Source organism: Rhinolophus ferrumequinum, chromosome 17 (assembly GCF_004115265.2).
Source record: "Rhinolophus ferrumequinum isolate MPI-CBG mRhiFer1 chromosome 17, mRhiFer1_v1.p, whole genome shotgun sequence".
Lineage (NCBI taxonomy): Eukaryota > Metazoa > Chordata > Mammalia > Chiroptera > Rhinolophidae > Rhinolophus > Rhinolophus ferrumequinum.
In genome coordinates, this window is record NC_046300.1 from 19,417,187 (window position 1) to 19,439,755 (window position 22,569).

The 22,569-nt window shown below is 39.4% G+C and overlaps 1 protein-coding gene across 1 annotated transcript in view; it reads left to right on the top strand.

Moving 5' to 3' along the window:
• GADL1 (glutamate decarboxylase like 1) overlaps positions 1 to 22,569 on the top strand; it is a 157,753-nt gene that overhangs the window by 20,363 nt on the left and 114,821 nt on the right. The window contains exons 2-6 of the mRNA XM_033132691.1: positions 5,207 to 5,379; positions 9,837 to 9,963; positions 12,213 to 12,303; positions 16,017 to 16,123; positions 16,874 to 16,989. Coding sequence (XP_032988582.1) covers positions 5,207 to 5,379; positions 9,837 to 9,963; positions 12,213 to 12,303; positions 16,017 to 16,123; positions 16,874 to 16,989 — 614 coding nt within the window. The remainder of the gene's footprint in view (positions 1 to 5,206; positions 5,380 to 9,836; positions 9,964 to 12,212; positions 12,304 to 16,016; positions 16,124 to 16,873; positions 16,990 to 22,569) is intronic.

Genomic DNA, 22,569 nt, shown 5'->3' on the forward strand with positions numbered 1-22,569 from the left:
CAAAAGACGCATTAGAGCTGATGGTCCAGCTAGGTCTTATTTTTGGGGAAACCCGATAGTTACAACTTACTGTGTTCTTACTCTGTTCCTGGCACTTTGCTCCGCAGCTTGCAATGTATTGCCATATTCAACCCTCCCAAACACTCAGTGCCATAGGTATGGCTATTTTTCCCAACTGCCAGATGAGAAATCTGGATCATGTGGAAGTTAAGTAACTTGGGAAAGGTCACAGCAGCAGTTAGAATTTCGGCTAGGATCTGCCCGGTTCCAAAGCTTAAGCTTTGGAATCAACCAGGGTGCTAATGGTAGCCTTAATGATGGGCTATGGTGACCAGAGCATGGGAAATACAGACTCACTATATTTAGAGCTGGTGAGACCACACCTGGAGCTTTATACTATGCCTCATTTTATAAGCTAGAAATAACTGATCCAGACTAGCGACCATGGGCATCAGAAACCATGGAAGAAATCAGAGCAGTTTTACCTGGGGAGAAAAAAAAAGAATTTAGGTGAGAGTTCATAGACGTGTTCGTATATTTGGATTAGTGTCCTGTGGAAGAGAAATTAGACTTGCTTTCTCCACTCCTTTAATGTAAAAGTCTGTAGATATGACAGGAAATGCACAGCTGCAGTCAGTGTAAAGAAAAGCTTGACAGCTTTCTGTCAGTGGAATTGCTGCTTCAGGAAGTGACGATGTTTTAAAATTATTATCATTATTTATTACTGCAGATATTCAAAGAAAAGATGTCTTCTATTTCAGATACCTGAAAAGGTATCAGATACTTCCCTGATACCTCAATTTCTGCTGTAACCCTAAACCTTAATCCAGAATGTGTTTGTTTATATGCAAAACACATTAACATGATCTTAGAGGTCACCCAGAACAGTGACTCCTAAATCCACCTGATTGGTGGTATTTTTCCATCCCATTAGTGTAAGTTATAGTGCTTGCTAAAATTTGAGATTCTGGGGCCCAGCTTGGAACAAAATCTTTTGGATAGCTACTCAGGAATCTGAATCTTAGTCAGTCTTCCCAGGTGTTTTCTGGCAGCAGTCCAGGTCTTTCCTTAGATTGTTTCCTATTTTATAAATGAGAAAACTGAGGCACAGGAAGGTCATATCATGCCAGGATCAGAGACTTGGGGGATGATCGAGTAAGACTAGAAATTATCTCTCCTGAGGTCTAGGCCACCGGGTTTGCAGGGGGTTTTGAATTGTATGAAAGGGTTAGATAAGATAATTTCCAACTTCTAGTCAGGCAGTCAGTCCCCAGAGAGTTGTTGAGTGCCTGCCTATGAATACCAACTGCTGAACTGTTTTCTGGGATCTCCAGAAAAATGAGACATGGATGGTTTCCCTGTACAAGTTTATGATCTTGTGCAAGAAATAACACCTCTACACAGTAACCACAGTGCAGGTGAAAAGTGACAAGGTAAGGGGTCTGAGCAATTGCGCCCCAGTGTGGGCTAAACAGCGTGACTGTGGTCTTGTGTCCTGAACATGATGGCAGGAAGTTCTACTCTCTTCACAGAGGCAATCACCTACTTGTGGCCACCTCTACCCACTCTTCCACAGGGGATCACTCACCAGCTACTAGTCTAGAGTTCATTACCTTGGTCATTTGACAACTCCGAGGAGACCTCCCTTTCTAGTGGCATAGCTTACCATCACAGCTTTCTGTCTTGTGTAAATGTCACTTTACTCTTACGCACTTAGGTATTTAATAAAATTATTGATTTTCTACTACTATTAGCTAATATCTATTGAGTTAGCTAATATTAATATTAATAACATTTATTGAGTGCCCATTATGTACCAGGCGCTATTTTAAGTCTTTATATGTATTAATTTATTTAAACCTATGTCAAAGGAAGAGGCCACCTCTAGATACTGGAAATGATATTTGCAGCTGACTTTGTTGTTTATTAAGCAAGGGAGGGCTGTACAGTTCTTTGAACAAAACAAGAGTTGTGTTCATGTAGAGTGTTGGAAGATGCAGAGTTGGGCAACTGGAATAGATTCAGAAGTCAGAGTGTTTAGGGGTTTAGGACTTTCACATTTGAAGTGAGATTTGGTGATAGACTGATTCTCAGAAGTCAAATAACAAACTGCAAAATAGAGAAGGAGATCTCATAGAAAGAGACTGGCAGCAGCAAAATGAATGGAGAGGAGAGGAAAGTGAGTGCCTCTCACCTCTGGTTTCCTTTGATAATGTAGAGAACGTGGACTCAGTTTCGCCTACTGGACCGTTTTCCACAGGTTCTTCTTTCCGTCCCTCTTCTATAGCCCATGAATTGTGTTCTGAGTCTGCCCCCTCCCTAGCCTCAGGTGTCTCCTGCTCAGTGAGGTTTGGCAATCTGCGATGGCATCTCAGAGGAGGGGGATATTATCACGGGCTGGTTGGCTTCTTTGATTTAATAGCCAACGGATATTTATCACACTCCTACAAACAGCCCGGCACCTTCCGGGTGCTGCAGAAACAGAAGTGAAACCAACAGACACAAGTTCATGCTCTGATAGAGCTTAACCTCTGTTGGAGAGACAGATGTTTAAACAAATAAAGGAATAAATGCATATTGGATGTCACATGGCGGTCACTGCTCTTGTGCCAAATTAAGCAGAGAAAGAAGGTGGGGGAGAGAGATGGTCGCAGCTTTAAATAGGGTTCTCAAGGAAGACCTTGCTGAGAAGCTGATATACAAGGAAAGAGTCGAGGAAGAGTGAAGAGGCCAAACTGGATGCACTTTGGTGAACTTGCAGGATCTTAATAAAGGATGAGACTTGAGATCCAAGAGATAATGGGGAAACGACCTCATGTAGGGCCTTAGAGGTCATTATAGGGACTTGGACTTTTGCTTTCATGAGATAAGTAGCTATTGGACGGTTTGAGCAGAATAGTCATCCTGTGATCTGACTTATCTTTTCCCAGGAACACGGAAGCCATTCTGTTGAGAATAGACTATATGGCATGCAGGGTAGGAGTGGGGGCTGCGGGTTAGTTGGGAGGCCACTGCACCAATCTATGCATTTAATGGTGGTTTAGACTAAGTGTCAGATGGTTGTAAAGGACAGTGTGCTAAAAAGCAGTCAGATTCTGGATATATTCTTCATGAAAGAGTCCTCCAATTGAAAGACTTCATTAATCTAACAATTGTCACCCCAATAAACTTTAATTAAAAAAAGAGAAAGACTTCATTATTAATCACCATAAACTCTAGCAGTTAGATTGGAAGTCCTGGGTGTGCAACCGTAGGTCACAGCCTGACCTACTGTTCAATCTGCAGAGGGTCTTGCCCAATTTGAGCAAATGCATGGGAAGAAGAGGCACATTATCACATCTGGAATAGAAATAACACATATCTATCAAGAAAAGAAATAAAATGTATATCTATCAAGAAAAGAGGCGTAACCTACACTCAATTTTTTATTCTATTTTATTCTAGGTAATTGTAATTATGGGCATTTCTTTAATTGATTGCTGTGACGACAGAGATGGTTTTAATTTCAATTCCACTGCTATTCTGTTTGCAAGTGGGTGTTTGACTTTTTTTTTTTTTTTTTTGGTGTGTGTGTGTGTGAGAAAGAGAGAGACAGAGAGAGAATATGAAGTGAGAGAGACTGATGGGAGAGGGCTAAAGAGTGGCTTCTATTCCCTGGGCAATAAAAACCTGAAATCCTACTAATGAGATTTAAAAAACCTAACTTTCCCTGTGTGCTTAATAATAGCACTGCCTACTGACATAACCAAGGTTCCCTGAATAATTGCCCTCTTTCCCAATTTATTTTTAGGACCTAAAAATTGGGGGGAGGAAAGTCCCTTTATGTGTAGAGCATTTCCATCTAAAAGCACAATTCCAGGGCCTCACCGTTTGGCCCCAAACCATGTTAAACACACCCTTTCAAGTGAAAGATAAGTGAAAGTGAAGGATGGAACCAAAATTCAGCACTGGAGCTCTGGATGGTTTACGCTTCAGTGTGAGGATAAAAGATTGATCCTTTGCTGCAGATTCCGTCTTTCCCAAGTTGAGGAATCTTCCTGTGACATTTTCATCTGCCTTTGTCGACATCATTTGAGTTTGCCAGAAATAGAATTAAAGGGTTTATAAACCACAGAATTTTATCAAAACATTTAACTTTGAGAAGAAGACGGACTCAACAGCACAATACATGTTGATACTGTTAGAGGCCTCAGTAAGTATAACAATATGTGATATTCGTATGAGCCATCAGCATATTTAAGGTTGTTTTACAAAGTACAAGTAAGGCACCGTGCTAGGTGTGGTGCTGAAAAATACTTTAAAAACTTGTTTCTGTAAATCTTAACAACTAAGTAAACATGAACATTCTAAGGAACAGAGAGGTATTGATTAGAAAAAGAAAATGCAATTGAATCAAAGCCTGTAGCAGATATTGGTTCAATATCTGGATTAGTTGCCAAAATTACTTTTGTGGAGAGCTGTTTGGGATAGGCAGTAACCTTTATTCTCAGATAATACACTTTCAGGCTGACTTCAAACCTCTAGCCACTGGCCAGCAGTTGTGCAGTCCTAAAAAATGTTCTTTTCTATCCTTCCGCCTGTGCCTGAACTGTAAGTTTGAAAAGTTTAAAGGGATTAAATATGGGTTTGCACAAACCACCATGTTGGTCACTTTCTTTTATCCTCCTTACCATAGGATATGGCTGAGTAGATTTAAGGAGGAGCTCTTAGGAAAAAGCAATGTCTGTAATATAGAGGGCTATTTAAACATAGGCTTAAACGTTAAAGGAAAGAGAAATGACATGTCGCCATTGTTTTTTCCTCTTCAGGAATGACTTACTAAAAGGAAATATATAACAATACTTAAAAAATTACAAGAGAGTGTCTGTTCATGTAATAGATACGGGCTTGTGTTTACAAAGACCTTGTACATTTGTTTGAAAGGTGTTTGAAAGAGTGAGTAAAATGGGTTGAATTTATATTTCTTGAGCTCTACCACACTCCCTCATGCTAAACAAGATGCTGTGGGAATGGAAAATAGAAGTTTCTTTCCCTAATTCTATCATGCTATGGAGCACAATAAGAAACTGTCAGCTTCAATTCTGTAAATGCATTAAAAGCAAGAATGCCATTTGAATTTGGGATGGTGATCCATTTTTGACCCTGTGTTTTATTGTGTGATCTAATTAGATTATCTCTCAGACACAATTTGTTTGTGTGCTTCCAGGAGACGTGGGTCAACAAGAGATGGTCCTCAGTAGGAAGAGTGCTGTTCTCGTGGATGGGGTCATACTGAACGGTCCCACAACAGATGCAAAAGCGGGAGAAAAATTTGTTGAAGAGGCCTGTAGGCTAATAATGGAAGAAGTGGTTTTGAAGGCTACGGATATCAATGAGAAGGTAAAAAACACACACACACACACACACACACACAAAAAAAAACAACCTAAAAACAAACCTATAAGTAATCCCAGGCACAGGAAAGATGTGTGTGTGTGTGTGTGTGTGTGTGTGTGTGTATTTTTTCAAATCTGGATGACTAGATGTAAGAGAAATGGGGAGCACACAGTTTCATTTCCTGTATACCTTTGTTTCAAGAGGCTAACCACATACCAGTGTTTGCACCTACCCCGTGCCCCCCACCCCACATCTATTTTCCTGGAAGTGTTGACTCCTAACTTGCCAGCCATCATTTGTTGGCAGATTGGCTGGGACTCCAGAACTTATGCAGATGAGGCCATTAAACAGAGGGATGAAGCTTTCTGCTCTAGACAATAATATAGACTATACACATGGTGATCTGATTTATACACTCTCTAAAACACACTTTGCTCTCCATTTTTTGGTACCCATTCATTATGCAGCTAATAAAAACCAAGCAGAAAGTAGAAAAGGGTGTGAAAAGGTTTAAAATTTATCTGAGGGTTCTTACCAGGAGCTTGTCTGAACTTAGGTTAGAAATCTTGGGTTAAGTCTGACTTCTGACTGGTGCCAATTATTGGTTATCGGTTTCAAATTCTGGCTCAAAATCGGATTCAAAATGATATGGGAACTACTACTAATAACGTCTACGCTTAAGAGTACTTACAATGTGCCAGGTATTGTTCTAAGGACTCCTCCATATATATTTGTGCATTTAATCCTTAAAAACTCCTAAGGCGCAGGTACTATTAGGTTGGTGCCAAAGTAATTGCAGTTTTTGCAATTATTTTTAACCTTTTCAACCGCAATTACTTTGGCACCAACCTAATATTTATTAACTCCTTTTTAGAGACGAAGAAACAAATGAGGCACAAAGAGGACAAATAGTTTGCCCAAGATCACCTGCTAGTAAGTATCAGAGCTGGCAGTAAAATTCAGGCAGTCTGACTTCAGTCTGTGCTTTTAACTACTACTCTATATGTCACTTAAAATCTCTAAATTTCCCTTTCACATCGATCGCCTTTCATTTTGGAATTGAATTATCAGCAAGCGGTTGTATAGGGGAGACTCTTATTCCAATCCTATTAGTCAGAGATAAATGTCACTTTAAAAAACATTTTGAATATGATGTGGTTATTTTGAATTCTTGATCACATGCATTTGGGAAAATTAATAGAAACATAGATTGAAATGGCCAGTGAAGTTTGAATAGTTATGTTCAAGGCAAAAATCACTCATGATATCTCCTGATTACATATTTATAATTGCATATTTTCTGGTCTTTTCTGTACTGGTGAAATATTTGTACCTGCTTTACTTTGGAGCACACTGCTTTTCTGGTTAAGATTTTTTTTTTTAAATTGGCCTTTATTCAGGCATTAAATATTAACTGAATGTTAGCTCTGGGGAAGACATTATATTTGGCCCTGGGGGATATAAAGGAAAATAAGATAAAGGCTCAGCTCTGAACTGAATTTATAATCTAATTGGAAGGATGAGTGTTCATTGGAGAAGAGAAGAGGGGGTCCCGGTAAGAATGTGATAAATGCTCTGCGACTGGCTGGCTTTGGGAACTTCACAGAGCAACGGGCACTGCGAGCTTTGACGTGGAGTTAGGTAAAATTCTGATGGGCAGAGAAGTGGGCCCATGTGTGTTAAAGACAACAGGGAGGTAGATGATGGAAAGAGAGTTGCAAAACGGCAAGATGTGTTTAACATAGTAAGGCTTGGAACTTTTTGCCTAGAAAAAAGTGTTCGTATAGGGAACCAGTGGGAGATTAGATGAGAAGGGGAGTCTTACGATGCTAAGTTTTCAGTGAAGGAACCCCAAGTTGATCACAGTACAATAGATGTGCAGGGTATTGTGAAGTTGGGTTGAAAGCTTGGTTGAGGATCAGCGAGGGGGTGACATTTTCATGCCACTCACTTAGCTTACTTGTCAGAGGACCAAGAGCGTACCATTAGAAGGTGACCTGCAGATACACCCCCACACTTGGTGAGGTGATTGTTTCTAGTGCCCTCTCTGGTAGACATACCTTCTCAGCCGCCTTTTACTTTTTTAGTTAAATTATAACTTACATTCAGTAAAATTTAGTCCTTTTGGTGTGCTAGTCTTTGAGTTTTGAAAAGTCAGGTAACCATCACCACAATCGAGATATAGAACACTTCCATCACCCCCAAAATTTTGCTGTGGCCCTCTGTTGTCAAATCCTCTCCTCACCTCTAGACCCTGGCAGCCGTTGATCTGTTTTCTGTCCTTGTAGTTTCATCTTTTCCAGAATGTCAGGTAGATAGAATCATATCACAGGTAGCCTTTTGTGTTTTGTTATTTTCCCTCAGCCAAATGTATGAGATTCACCCATGTTGTTGTGTGTATCAAGAGATTTTCCTTTTCATTGTTTCAGTCACTTTTAATTTACCTCTGCCTATTGTAGTTCAAACATCCGAGTTTAATTTCGTACCTCTTGGACAACTTCATATTTCCTCCTGCTTTCCCCCAATACCCCACCTCCTCGTCTCACTTCCCAAATACTCCTCTGTCTCTCTCCTCCCCTCCACAGCCCAACTTTTTAAAGATTGTCTACACTCCCTCCCTCCTTCTATTTCCTCACCTCTTACATCCTCACTTCATGGCAATCTGGCCCCCGTTCCCACCTCTAAGCCAAACTGCTCTTGCCAAGAACACCTCCTTGCTGGTGAATCCCATGAGCACGTCTCAATCTTTATCTCATTTGGCTTCTCACCAGTGATGATTATCAACTCCTTCTTAGAACATTCTTTTTGCTTTGTTTTAATAGCACTAAACTCTTCTAGGATTCTCCATGCCTCTCTGACATACCCTCAACCTCACACGTGTGCTCCCTTTTCCTCTTAGCTCTAGGTTCTGTCTGAGCCATGTCAACCATGTTAGATTATCATAATATATGCCTGAAGCTCTCTTTCTGATCTTTCAAAAGAGCTTCAGACCAACTGCTACACCCCTTTTGGATGTCCTGAGAAGCCTTAGACTAAATATTGTCAAAGCTCATCATCCCTGCCCCACCCACCACCAGATGCTTGTGCCATCACCACTGATGGCCCATGTATACCAGCAAGTTAGAGACCTTGGGATTGTCCTCGGTCACCCCTCACCCTCCTCCTCACTATGCAATCCATTTCCAAGTTCCATAACCTCTTATTTCTAATTTTACCTGGAATCTCCATATGGCAATTAAAGCTATTGTCCAAAACACAAATAGGATCATATCATTACCCTGTCCAAAACAGTCCAGTGGCTTCCTTTGTGCCAAGTTCAAACTCTGTAACTTGCCACCTAAAGCCTGTCCTGATATGAGTGTCTTGTTTATTTCTTTCTTTATTCATTTATTTATTCATTCATTCATCACATCTTTATTGAACATCCCCTTATGTGGCAGGCTCTGTGTTAGTTACTTGGGACCAGTGAGCAAATAGACCGATGTCTCTGCTCTCATGGAAACGATATAGGACATAAGAAATGTTGGAAGGTGATAAGTGCTATGGAAAAATGAAGAGTAGAAAAGGTTAGTGGGAGATTGGTAGAGATGGGGTACTGAGCAGCTTGTGATTTTAAATAAGGGAATCAGGATTGCTGACATAAAGTGACATTTGGGTAGAGCTTTGAAAGAAGTGAGGACAGTTAGCTATGAGAATATTTGGAAGAAGAGGGCACAGCCAGGGCAAAGACCTTAAGATGGGAGCATGTGTGGTGTGTTTCAGAAACAGCAAGGAGGCCAGGGTGGCAGGGCAGCGTCAGCCAGGAGGAAAGGAGTGCTAGAGGAGACTAGAAAGGAAACAAAGCTGGGAAAGTAGACTACACAGGATCATTTAAGGCCATTGTAAGCATTTTGGCTTTTACTTTGAAGGATACGGGGACCCACCAGAAATATTTGAATGGAGGAATGGCAATGGCTTAGGTTGAAGCGGACTACTTCGTGTTAGGTTGAGAGTAGACTGTCTGGGGCCTGGGTACAAGCAGAGAGACTAGTTGGCAGTTAGTTATTTGATGTTCCAGCCTCTCCCCTCTTCAAACTCCATGTTCCAGCCACACCAAATGCCTTCATTCTTCCTATGTGTCATGAGCTCCTTTGTGTGTATTTCAGCCTTTGTTAGTTCTGTTATTTCCACCTAGAATGCCCCTTGCATTACTCCATCCCCTAATCTTTGCTTGGCTCACTCTACTCTTATTTTATATAACAGCCCTGATAGCAGTTTCTCCAGGAAATCTTTGACCTTCCATCCTAAGATGGACCCCTCATTTGTTCCAGTGACTTCTACTATAGCTCTATTCATGCTGAAATATGCACCTTCCAATCTCTGTCTCTCCCACTTGTCTGGAAGCTTCTTAAGAGTAGGGTTCATGCTTCTGACATTCTCTCATGGGTGCTCAGTGGAAGATGCTGTTGTTCAATCTGCAGGTTTGTGAATGGCGGCCTCCTGAACAACTGAAACAGCTTCTTGATTTGGAGATGAGAGACACAGGAGAGCCACACCACAGGCTGCTGGAACTCTGCCAGGATGTCATACGTTACAGTGTCAAAACTAGTAAGAACTTTATTTCCTTGATCTGTAGCTCTATCAAGCGCTGACATTTTCTTACCTCATGGTAAAGCCGAGTAGGACAGTGTTTATGGGATGAAACACCTGGGTCAAAAAATAGCGGTTCTGATATTTTGTAAATTGTCCATTTAATCGTTATTTCAGATTTGTCGTAAAACCCAAAATTAAATCGATAGAAACACTGTTGGTGGGAATGGTCACATGTGTTATCTGCTCCTTGGCAATCCCCATTCTGCATTTATAACCAAGACCATATATTATGATTGCCACTTATTTCTTATGTTGGTCCAAACTATCAAATAATATTCTGATTACATAATTGGTAAGAGATTTTAAATCTCAATGTCCTAGAATATACCAAAAAAACAAAAAAACAAAACCAAAACAAAAACAAAAGTTCGCGATTATATCTTTAATATAAATAGGGATAGATTTATTTGGAAGATACTTATTAACTCTTGACAGTTGGTAATTACCAAATTATTTTATGACATCCAGCATGATCAAAATATAAAAAACTTTAGGAAGGTGTAAGAAAAATGAATACTGTATATAGTAAGTTTTTCCTATGATAGTTTCGAAGTAATGCTTTAACCAGTGTGATCTTTATAAATGCAGTAACATGATATCAGTCTTGTTTTAAATACTATTCCAACTGATTGTTAATATCCTATATACTCCTGTATACTCAGTGAACAAGTTCCAAAAGTAGGAGAATAACGTTCCAAAATATGCATTTCTCAGTGTGATATAAAGGTAATCTAGTGCTTAAGATGGCACAGGCATTATTCTTTGTGAATTCTGACACTGAACTAAATTTAGTGGAAGATACATAATAAAATCCTGGCTAAAAATAATGAGTTTATATTCCCTTGGGAAAGTCTTGTGTATCAAAAACCCACTTAGCATTTCAAAAGCAGAGATACATATCTTATTATTGTGTGCATGTCAGAAATGGAAAATGACATTTAATACAATAGATTTTTCAGTTTATTGGGTATTTTCCATAATGTTTCCAAGGAAATCAATTGTAAATTAACATAGAACTAAAACTGATTAAAATTAGTTGTAGCAATGTCTGGTTTCTTTAGCCATACTAGAGGAAGTTTTCCATGTTTTATTTTAAAAGACATTTTCTTTTGAGACTTTTTTCATTGAACCCTTAGTTATAAAAGGAAAGCAAAACAGAACAAAACAAAACAAATTAAAACTAAAACCCAATGTGTAAGTTGTAATGAGAAGTCACTAACTGAAATGGTTCCTAAATATTCAGAGTTAGAAATAGACCTCCTGCATCTTTGTTCTTGGTCATGCTGAGCTGTCTATGATTGAGAATGTCAAGCCAGTTAGCCTGGTGTTTGGTGTGAATATTCACACTGTGTAAAGCCAAGAACCTTTATGAGACTTTTTATAGGAGGAAGAAAAATAGGAAGTTGGAACTGAAGTTGTTTGAGTCTCAAAGGAGACTTGTCTTTGCAAAAAGTTGAACCAGAAAGTTTATGTAAGCTGGATGATGAATCAAATCTCACTCCATCTACATAACGCCAGTTGCATTATGAAAAATGGTCCAATCTGAAAAATAAAAAGGCCACACACTGTCAGTAGTCTGAAGTGAACCCTGTTGGTGAATTTAAATTTAAATTTAAATTTAAGAAAGTTAATATCGATACATTTCTTAAGAGTTTTGGTGTGGGTCAGGGTTGTTGAAAGAAAGGAGCAGGTAAACCAAAGTTCTTAAAAGATTGTTCAAGTTTTACTTAGAAATATATTATTGTTCTGTAGAAAGAGCTATGCGATAGGTCTTTAAAATTTGTTTCCTTTGTGCATGGTTAGGTTTCAAATGCTTCTTTTTAAAAAAAAAAAAATGAGGTATAATTTATGTTCAGTAAAATGGACAAATCTTAAGTGCTCAGATCGATGAATTTGTACATATCTGTCTGGAAGTAACCATCACCCAGATAAGATAGAGACTATTCTCAGCACTCCCAGAGGCTCCTCAAGCTCCTTCCCAATCAATATCTCCTTCCCAAAAGTACCCCAAAGAATCCTAACCTCTATCTCCATACATCAGCTTTGCCTGATATTAAATGTCATATAAGTGGAATCAAGCAGTATGTACTCTTTTGTGTCTAGCTACTTTATTGTCTGAAAGATCTACTTATATTATTGCTGTATGGATAGTGTTTTTTTCTTTTTTATTGCTGTGTAGATGAATACTCTGTTTAAATTTACAGACCATCCAAGATTTTTCAACCAGTTGTATGCTGGACTTGATTATTACTCCTTGGTGGCCCGATTTATGACAGAAGCATTAAATCCAAGTGTGTAAGTACCGTTTTACTGGAATTTTACTCTAGACGTGGATTAGAGATGTTTTTTTAAGTAGATGAAATTTTATGTCATGAATTTCTAGTTAATGGTTTCATTTGTGCACTGTCATCATAAATAATGCATTTATGACAGCAGCATTCAAAGAGCTGTTTGAATTGATAGTGGTCCTGTGAACGGGATAAGGCAGGCATTGTTATCTCCACTTAACAGGTGAGAAAATTGAGTACGCAACTTTTAATTCATTCCCGCAGGAAAAGCCACATCTGTGCCAAGTGCTGGAAAGATACTTTGAGTAAAAACAAACCTTGACTTCCCCTTCGTGTAGCAAAATATCTAATGAGATAGAGATGGTCCATGCAAATTCATCAAAATGATCCACACTAATTAACCTAAAATTCTAATTTTCATGGGAAGGAGAGATGTGTGATACTATAAATATAAATGGGACAATTTTTTTCTAGTTGGGGACTCCAGGAAATCTTCTCTGAGGAAGTTGTAGGGAAGAGCTGAAAGGTAAATAAAAGCTAACTAGGTGAAAAGAGGAGGGATGAGTTCCAAACAGATAGAACAAGGTGTACAAAGGTCCTGTGTCTGGAGATAGCATGACACTTCTAGGACCTGAAAAGTCAGTGTGGATGTAGCTGAGAGAGCTGTGGCGACTGTAATGAAAGATAAGGCTGGAAAGATAGATAGGAGCCAGACATGCAGGACTCAGTGGGCCCTGTTTATGAATTATTCTATGTACAATGGAAAGCCACTGAAGGTTTCTAAATCATGAGGTGTCTTGTCCTCATTGAAAAGACCACTGGAAGTGTGGAAAGAGGATTACAGAGATCAATGAGGAGGGCATTTTCTTTGTGAGGTGAGAGGTTGTAGTAGCTTGGACTAAGATGGAAATGGTAGGAATTGAGACAAAAATGTGTTGAGATAAAACAGAAATGACTGGATAATATATTGGATCATGGAAATGAGGACATGAGAGAAATAAGATGATGCTTGGGTTTCTGGCTTTCATAGCTGAGTTGATGGTCATGACACTCACTGAGATAACAAGCATTGGAAGAAGGGACCAGTTTTGAAGTATATGGTGAAAAAGACAAGAGTAAGAATTCAGTTTTCCATTGTGAGCATTTGAGTTTGCAATGACTTTGAGAAATCCAAGAGTATATACCAACCAAGTTAAGAGATAGAGGGGATTGGAAATTCTGATATCTGTATGAAAAGTATAAATTTAGGAGTTATGGGTGAATGATGGTAATTTAAATAGTGGCATGGATGAGATCCCTTAAGTCAGTGATTCTCAACCCATTTTGCTCATTAGAATCAACCTGGTAACTTCTTTAAAAAATTATATATATATAATAATTATATATATAATTATATATATATATATTTATAATTAATTTATATATATATATAAAAATTATATATATATATATATATATATATATATATATATATATATATAGACATGAGTCCCAACCCAGACCAATTAAATCTGAATTTCTGTGAGTGTGTCTCAGGTACCGATTATATTTTCAAAGCCCAACAAGTGATTTTAATGAGAAAGATGGAGACACTTTGAATGAAAAAAAACCAGGAGACACAGAAGCACTACCTGTGGGACAGAGTATAGTGTGAGGAGAGAAGAGGGCTTAGGACTGGGCATTTAACTATTTAACAGTTAGAAAGAGGAAGATCAGCTTGTAATGGAAAGAGAAAAGGAGGAGAAAATAAGCTGGGAAGCATGGAAGCCATAGAGGAGGGTGTGTCCAGAGTCACGTGTTGTTGACTATTTAACTAAAGACAAAGACTAAAACGTGTTCCCTGGATTAGCAGCATGGATTTCACTGGTGACTTCAGTTAGAGAATTTGGGGTGGAATAATGCAAGACGATACCAAGTTATAATGCGTAGAAGAGTTACAGTGGTAGACAAGTCAGAAGACACAGTAAAATTATACAATTCTATGAACCTTTCCTTGTGTATCCTGGGTTTTCTAATTTCTCATCTGATTTCTTTCTTTCTTTTTTTTATTTGTATTAAATTTATTGGGGTGACTTTGGTTAATAAAATTAATAGGTTTCAAGAGTACATTTCTATAGTACATCATCTAATTATCTATATATTGCATTGTGTGTTCACCACCCAGAGTCAATTCTCCTTCCATCACCATATATTTGACCCCCTTTTAACTGAAATCTTAGGAGGTTTTTGAAGTATTAAATCACTGCTAAGCTGAACAATCCACTCACAATGTGACTAAGCAGTAAAAGCTTTCTATATTGCCCTCTCCTCTACCTCCTGGCCTATTGCCAGCTTTACAGTTGAGCTAGTTTTCAAAGACAGGGTTCATATTAAATTTTCTTACAAAAATGTGAGTGAGTATTTCACTTATATTTGTAGGTACACATAAACACATACAATTTTTCACATTTTCGATAAATGTAAACTGGTTTCCTAGCATGGTTGAAAATAGAACCTAGGCTGTGTACAAAATGGTATAATATCTGTAGAGGGCTTGACGTATAAAGAGGTGACACATAGTAGGTGTTCTGGGGTTTTTTTTACCCTCCTTCCCAAAGTTTTCCCTTCCAGATGTTAAAATAATTGCATTAAATTCTGTGACTGTAAATCTACATGTCTGCTTAGCTTATGTATTTAGAGGACATATAGATACAGACACAACTTAATGTAATCACGTAATTGTTAGAGAAGGAGGTTATAGATAGTCAGTCATCCTCAAGTTGTCTGGAGAAAGAAGAACTGTCCCAGGTTGGTTTTTCTGGAAAGCTGCTCTAGAGGAATTGAGTGAGAAAGATGATTTTTAAGGAATGCCCTTGGGATCAACATGGGTGGTGGGAGGGAAAGGAAGCAGGAATGGGCAGAGATAGAGATAGGAGCCAAGTTTCCATGGAGGCTCCATGACAATCTCAGTTGACCCCACAGAGATCTCTGGAGATACAATGGCACTTTATAGTGGTCTGGAGTTGGGCCCACACGCCTAGCCCTTTATATCTCCAGTAGGACCAGTCACCAGGTGTGTACTAACACAGGAAGGTGTGACCATAGGGAATGTGGCTCCCAACAGCTGAGGCAGTTCCTAAAGGGGCTAAGGTAGTGAGGCTCTCTGACAATAGCCTTCCAGCCCGGAGTAGCAAATCCTTCATGCACAGGGGATCTGGGTCGTTCTTTGCAGTAAAATCGTCCCAGAATATGAGATGTCGCACAGAGCACAGGTGTATGGAGAAGGAAGCTCTAATTCAGCATGAGTAGTTTCCATGTAGAGCTGACTGTTAGGTTACCCACGGTCGTAACCTAATAAAACCTCGTTGCCATGACAGTGGTTTCTCTTTAGCCAGCATCCAAAGCATCCAAAGAATAAAGTGGCCACTGCTCATGGCTCCTACAGAGCATACAGATGTACTGCCTTTATCTCTCCCAATGGAGCTGAAGCTTATCTGTAAATTAAGATTGCTACGGTAGCTTGCATATCCCTAAAGCCACAAGCTATTGGCATTTACCTAACCCCAACTAGCACAATCACTGACTGCATATTTCTCTATTTCCAATGGATACATTTCCAAAGACTCTACCTACACTTCAACAGCCACTTGGTTTAATAAAACTCTATGTGCATTTCTTGGGACACCGAAGGGATGGTTTGACTCTAGTCATAGAACTGAAGTGTTTTTTATGTCTATCTAGTTATACGTATGAGGTGTCCCCAGTGTTTCTGTTAGTGGAAGAAGCGGTTCTGAAGAAAATGATTGAATTTATTGGCTGGAAAGAAGGGGATGGAATATTTAATCCAGGTAAGTACAATTAGTTATTTCCATCTTCCTTCCATAAACATCTAAAAATGTATTCATGTGTCATGTGAGGAACAGTGCTTTGCACATTACAAAAAGTTGGATATTAACAGTGCTACTTGTCTCTTACAGATAGAAAATAAGAATTATAAAGCTACTTGGGGAGACGCTAGCTTGTGCCTTTCTCCAGAGTGATAATATTTTGCATAAATCCGAAATAAGTGACATTGTTGCTAAACAAATGAGAAATCTACAATTTAGGATTTGTACCTAAGGCAAATGAATTTGTCTCCTGTTGGGAATTTGGAAGGGCTATAATAAGTTTTTTAAGTTTTTAAATCAATTTTACTTGAGAAGGTCCTAAATGACATTTTGTTTATCCTGTAATCCTTTTTTGGAGCCAGAGATGAGCATGTGTTGTCATTTTATTGATCAGATGACAGACAGAAAGAATATTATTAACTATGGAGACTTAGGAACAGAGGTCATAGATTGAAGCTTTTAGTTTGGAAAACCTCTGGAGTGAGAGACTAGACCAAACCTTCTCACTTTGCTGAGATTGGAAATTGCTGGAATTGGAGACTTGGAAGTGTGTAAGAGTAATGAAGTAGGGGGGTGAGGTGTGCAGATGACTCACAGTGATTTGTCTTTAGACTAGAGCAGCCACAGCCATTTACACTTTCCACTGTAGTCAGCACTTAGGGAGCTATAACTTCATGCTATAAATATGCCATTTCAATTTTGTTTTTGCAGGTGGTTCAGTGTCCAATATGTATGCCATGAATTTAGCTAGATACAAATACTGTCCTGATATTAAGGAAAAGGGGCTGTCTGGGTTGCCAAGATTAATCCTTTTCACATCTGCAGAGGTAAAAAATTATTTTTGATATCAGATATAGATTTTCTAAGAATGCATTATTTAAGAGAGCTTGTTTGTTTGCAGGACTCCTGATGCGCTTTTATCCTCTCTGTATGTGACTAATATACCAAAGTCTAACACCATATTTCATTCCAAAAGAAATTTTGATCAGTTTGATGCTGGCCGCCCAATTTTGTACATCACCTTTATTTAAAATTTATAGTCCGTAACATTTTCTTTGGGAAAAGAGAATGTTTAATTTGAAAGTGTGGACTCATTTCTTAGAACTTGGATGATTGATACTCATCTCAGCTATGTCTTCTGCACGTTTCCATATAAAATTGATTGCTTTGAATGGCTAACACAAGGGTTTTTCAAGAGGAACAGGAGATATTCAGTAATAATGCACATCACACACACACACACACACACACACACACACACACACACACACACACACACACAATTGGATGTTGCCACAATCCCCTACCTCATTTTACTCTCCATTGAAGTAGGAGTTCTGATTGTGGATAGGTGCATTGATTCTGAACTAGGCTGCCTGGATTCATTTCCTGTCTCTACTACTTACTATCTGAGTGACCTTGGGTAAGCTGATTAACTCCTCTGTGCCTTACTTTTCTAAATTGTGAAAACAAGTATATCAGCTCTTGTATCTAACAAAGTATCCCCAAACCCAGTGTCGTAGAATATAACCATATAGTATTGCTTGCAAGTCTTGAGATAGCTGGCCAGTTCTGCTGCTCTTGCTGGGCTCCCTTAGCTGTCTGGGGGTTGGCTGGCCAATGGCTGATCTAAGAGTGGCTTCGGCTGGGATGACACCAACAAGTCCTCTCTGCTCCACTGTCTCTCATCCTCCAGCAGGATAGTCCAGGTATGTTGTCATGGCAATGGTACAAAGAAAAAACAGCATGGAGACATACCAGGACTTGTGAGTCCTAGGCTCAGAAATGGCACATTGTCATTTCAACCTCATTTTCTTGGCAAACAGTCGTGTCTAGGAACGCAGATCCAAGAAGTGGGAAAATACTCTACTCTTAAGGGGATTTGCTGCAAAGCCATCTGGCAAAGGATGTGGATACAGGGTGCAGTAAGCAGCCACAGAAGCTTAGTAGGCACCAGTTAGTGGGTTGTTGCAAAGATTGAGCAAGTTAATGCATGTAAAGTAGCATCCAGCACATATAGATAGACAGAAATATTAGTTATTAGTAGCAGGTAAATGATCCAGCTATAATGATGTGGATAGAATAGATGGAACAGCTTATGTGCAGTCTTACCTAGAAGGGATTATTTTTTTCCTTTTCTATTTTTGTGTGATTCCAGTGGGAACCTCTGTCCATTCCACTACTGCTTCCTCCTCCCGTGCCCGGAAGGAAGAGTTTAGCTCCTGTAACTTCTGAAATAATCCTAGGTCTCCTGTCAAACACACAAGGCAGACAAAAATTTAAAAATTCTCTGTTATTTCCAGCTGGGCTTTCCCCGTGTCTGTCATTTACTTTCAAGAAGGAAAGTTACTTTATTATTGCAAAAGGACAGATTGTTCACTAAGAGGTCAGCCGTGGAGGAAAACCTGGCCACCCCCATGTTTTCCTCCTGTCCTGTCTGACCTTTGCTCTGATTAGTTTAGTGCCAAGTGCAAAATGGGCATTGGGTGTTGGGAGGCAAGTGGGAGGAATCACCTGTCTGAGATTCTTAACTCAGCCTCCCCAAGGTCCTTCTTCCTGAGACATTCTTTCTGCAGCAATGTTTGGGAATATGGACATGTGGAAAAAATACTTGGTTATTTGGGATTATTATGGAATAGAGTTTTCCTCTCTGGGTTCCATCCCTTGGTATTTCAGTTTGAGGAACCCTAGCATATCAGAAATGCAAAGTCCCTCCTCTGTTTGAATCCCAGTATCCATGCCTAGGAAAGTAGGGTCCCCGCTATCAGCTTAGTGATTTTACTTTTGCTTTTTTCCTTCTTTACTTGATTTATAACTTGCTAAAGTGCTTTTCTGGAATAATTGCCCTGGAAAGGGGGAAGAAATTCTATGGAAGCCTAGAGTAAAGATTACGCCTAGGAAAGATCAGTAACACAGGTGTAGCTGGAAAATTGGAAATGGAACGAAATTGACACTTCATACAGTTGTGAAACCAGAACTAAAAAGAAATTGACACCTCATACAGTTGTGAAACCAGAACTAAGTATTTCTTTTTAATCTCTAGTGGAGATATACATATGCAAAAAAGGTAAAATGTACATCTTGGCTGACGTGCCAGCAGAAGATGGAGCCAGAACACCCAGAACTAGACGTGCGTTTTAATCAGCTCAGGCTGCTATAACAAAATATCACAGACAGGGTGGTTTAAACAACAGACATTTATTTCTCACAGTTCCGGAGGCTGTGAAGTCCAAGATCAAGGTGCTGATAGATTCCGTGTCTTGTGAGAGCCCACTTCCTGGCTTATAGACCACTGCGTGCTCACGTGGCATTTCCTCTGTTCACGCTTGTGGACAGAGTGAGATCTCTCCATCTCCCTCTTCTTATAAGAACATTCATCCCACGAGAGTCTCACCCTCACGACCTAATCTGAACCTAATACCGTCACACTGGGGCTAGGGATCACACAAGTGAATTTTGACATAATGTGAATTCCACAGAAAAATTCGGTAAGTTTGAACACTCTGTAGCCTTGATGTTATATTTTCACCCCACCCATCCAGACTCCACTTGGTAGCTCATTCCTTTCCCTGCTCTGCCAAAGAGACTCATGTCATAGCATTTGCTTTATTTTAATTCACTTTTTATGACCACCTTCACCACTTATCATAACAAATCAATTCATTATTTAGTTAACAATAAAGAATTAAAGGCGGCTGTGTTTCCTAAATGGTCTGAAACCTGAATGTGAATCTTTTCACTGTACTTCCCTTGTTTTCTTTTAGGTGTCGGCCCATGGGCCCTGTGGTTATTTTTCTGTATGGTTTATTAGGTGGTCTTACCTCTCTAGTTTTTATGCTGCCCCAGATTAACCAGGTAATTACTCCATCTTTTCCTGGTACCATCAAATGCAAAATGTATGCACCCACCCCTGAAAGTGCCTTTGCAAACTTCAGGTTTCGACTATAATTCAGCTATTGAGGGAGCCCTGGAAAGTCATGCCAGAGACCCCTATACTGTCAACATATCCAAGGTAGCCTCTCTAGGCTAAATGGGAACCAAAGAGAAAGGGATTTTTGGAGAAAATAAAGTAATACAAGTAATCAATGTGTGGCTTGATTAGCAGTTAAATATGAATTCCTTGAATTTATAGGAATCCTCGATTTGAAATTGAAATAATTTGGGGAATCAGTATAAAGTAGTGATCACTGTCTGCCACTAAAGAGTTAGGGGATAAAAGAAACTCTTTTTGCTTCCAGGCCAGTGATCAATTGTCCTAGTTCCTCTCTGGCAGGATGGAGTCTAGGGTGGGGTGAATGAGGACATCTCCAGATGGTGTCTTCTTGAATTCTGCACCCGAGGTGCCTCATTCCCTCACCGTATTCCTGGCTCTGCTTTCTAGGTGAGACTGACCCAGGTTTGGATGGTACTGCAGGTGTTCTCCACAGGGAACTCTTAGGATGTCAGTCAGAGCACAGAGTGGGCCGCCTGGACTCTCTGGCTCTGCTTCTTTCAGAACTGAACCAGCTTTGTGTTCTTGGAGAATTCCGTGTACAGTTCTTTTCTTCATTCCCTAACATGTAACAGTCACACACCTTGCTCTCCCCACCACCCAAGCCAATTTGAGCATCCAACTAGTGAGCACTAGAAGCAGTGTAAGAGTCCAGAAAACAGTCGGCGGGACAGGAAAGCAGTGGGTCATTAAGAAATCCAAGGTCACAGAAAAAATCCTTGCTGGACCCAGAAAGGAACCCGTCAGTGCCATTCTATCTTGTATGCAGGCACTTACTGTTTTATCTTTGCAGAAATGGACAACCGCTGAGATTTTTGCCTCTCCTGTAGACAAATGAAACCTATGGGGAGATAGGGTCTTAGAACAACTGATTTATCTTCTGTCGATGATGGGAGCGGCCACTGTTTGTTTCTAAATGCAGCCGTTACTTCTGAACTCCAGCCTTCTAGGTTTTTCCTTTCCTTGAAACTCCTCAGCAAGTCTGAAGCATTGCCCTCTTTCTTGTTTTCCCCTTCCAGGCTCTTTTCTCCCTCTGATGCTTTCAGATGTTCAGACGTCAGTTTTGCAGCTTGTTTTTAATCTGTCCCTATGCATTTGAGATTGACATTGGACTCCACTTTGCCCTGAGGTATCCAAAGATAGCTCCACTGAAGCTATTCTTATTCTGATTACCAGTGTTTTATTTAGCAGATCTGTTGGTTGGGGATATTTTGCTATTTCTCAGGGCAAAGCAATGTGATTTTCTTTATTGGCAGATGGCAGTGAGGTAGGCTATTATTTATCACTATGAAATCAATAGCTGTTTGGTTGCCAAAGCCCGAATCTCCGGTGAGAAATAATTGGCCTTAGCTATGTCCCCTTAGCTTTGGAGAGCGAATGTATCAAGTGGAGAATTAGTTACATTTTCATGTACATTATTACACCTCAATATGCATATATTCTTGCAACAATCTGAAATGAATGTATCTTACAGGCATTTTGGACATGTCCTATTTGATATTTGGAAATTAATTATTTAGAACGGTTTCGTTTTTCTTGATGGTGGTACTTCTGCATTTATTTTTACAAAGTTAAAAAAAGAGCTTCCAATAAAACTCTCTTGACAAAAGAAGAAAAAAAAATTACCACATTTGAGGGAATATATCAAGTTAAGTGTGAAGGCATGACTACTCTTTTAATGTATTCATACCTACAAATTAAATTACTAAGTTTTTCCGGTACAATAATGTCTTTTAGCACCTTCATTTTTCTGGCATGAGAAAGAATTAATTGACCACCTGTCCACACTAATGTGTAAAGACTGACATCTCCAATGTTTGAATGCTAATTACTTTATAGACTTTATGTAGTAGCGGGGGAAAGGCCCAACAATCTTGAACACATACTATTTCCAATAAGAAATAGACCAGACCTAATTCCAGAGCCATTAGCCTCATTCATGCCAGGCTGCAGGAAGTATTGTGTCTATAAAGTATTACTGCTTTTGTTATTATGATTTTAGCCACATTGCTATGTGTCTAATTTCAGTCTTACATTCAGTATTAAACAAGATTGGTCAAAGTGTCTGATCAGCATTTCTAACCCATTCTTTGCTCTTGAAAATAATGAAATTCTTCTGTGGTCCGTGATACAATTTATGAGACAGAGTCTTACTCAGTCCTTAGAGGATTTTGAGTTAGCAGTGGACCAAGGGAGACATTCTTCCATGTTATGAAAACAACAGCATCCAGTGACGAAGTTTTTTCCATAAGCCAGGCTTGTGCTATTAACCCATTTAATTCTGTGACAAAGATGGGGTAAGCATCTACATGCCCATTTTATAGATCAGCAAATTGAGGCTTAGAGACTATATTATTTGCACCAGGTCCCATAGCTGTAACTGGGAAAACTTGGAATTAAACACTGGTTTCTCAGA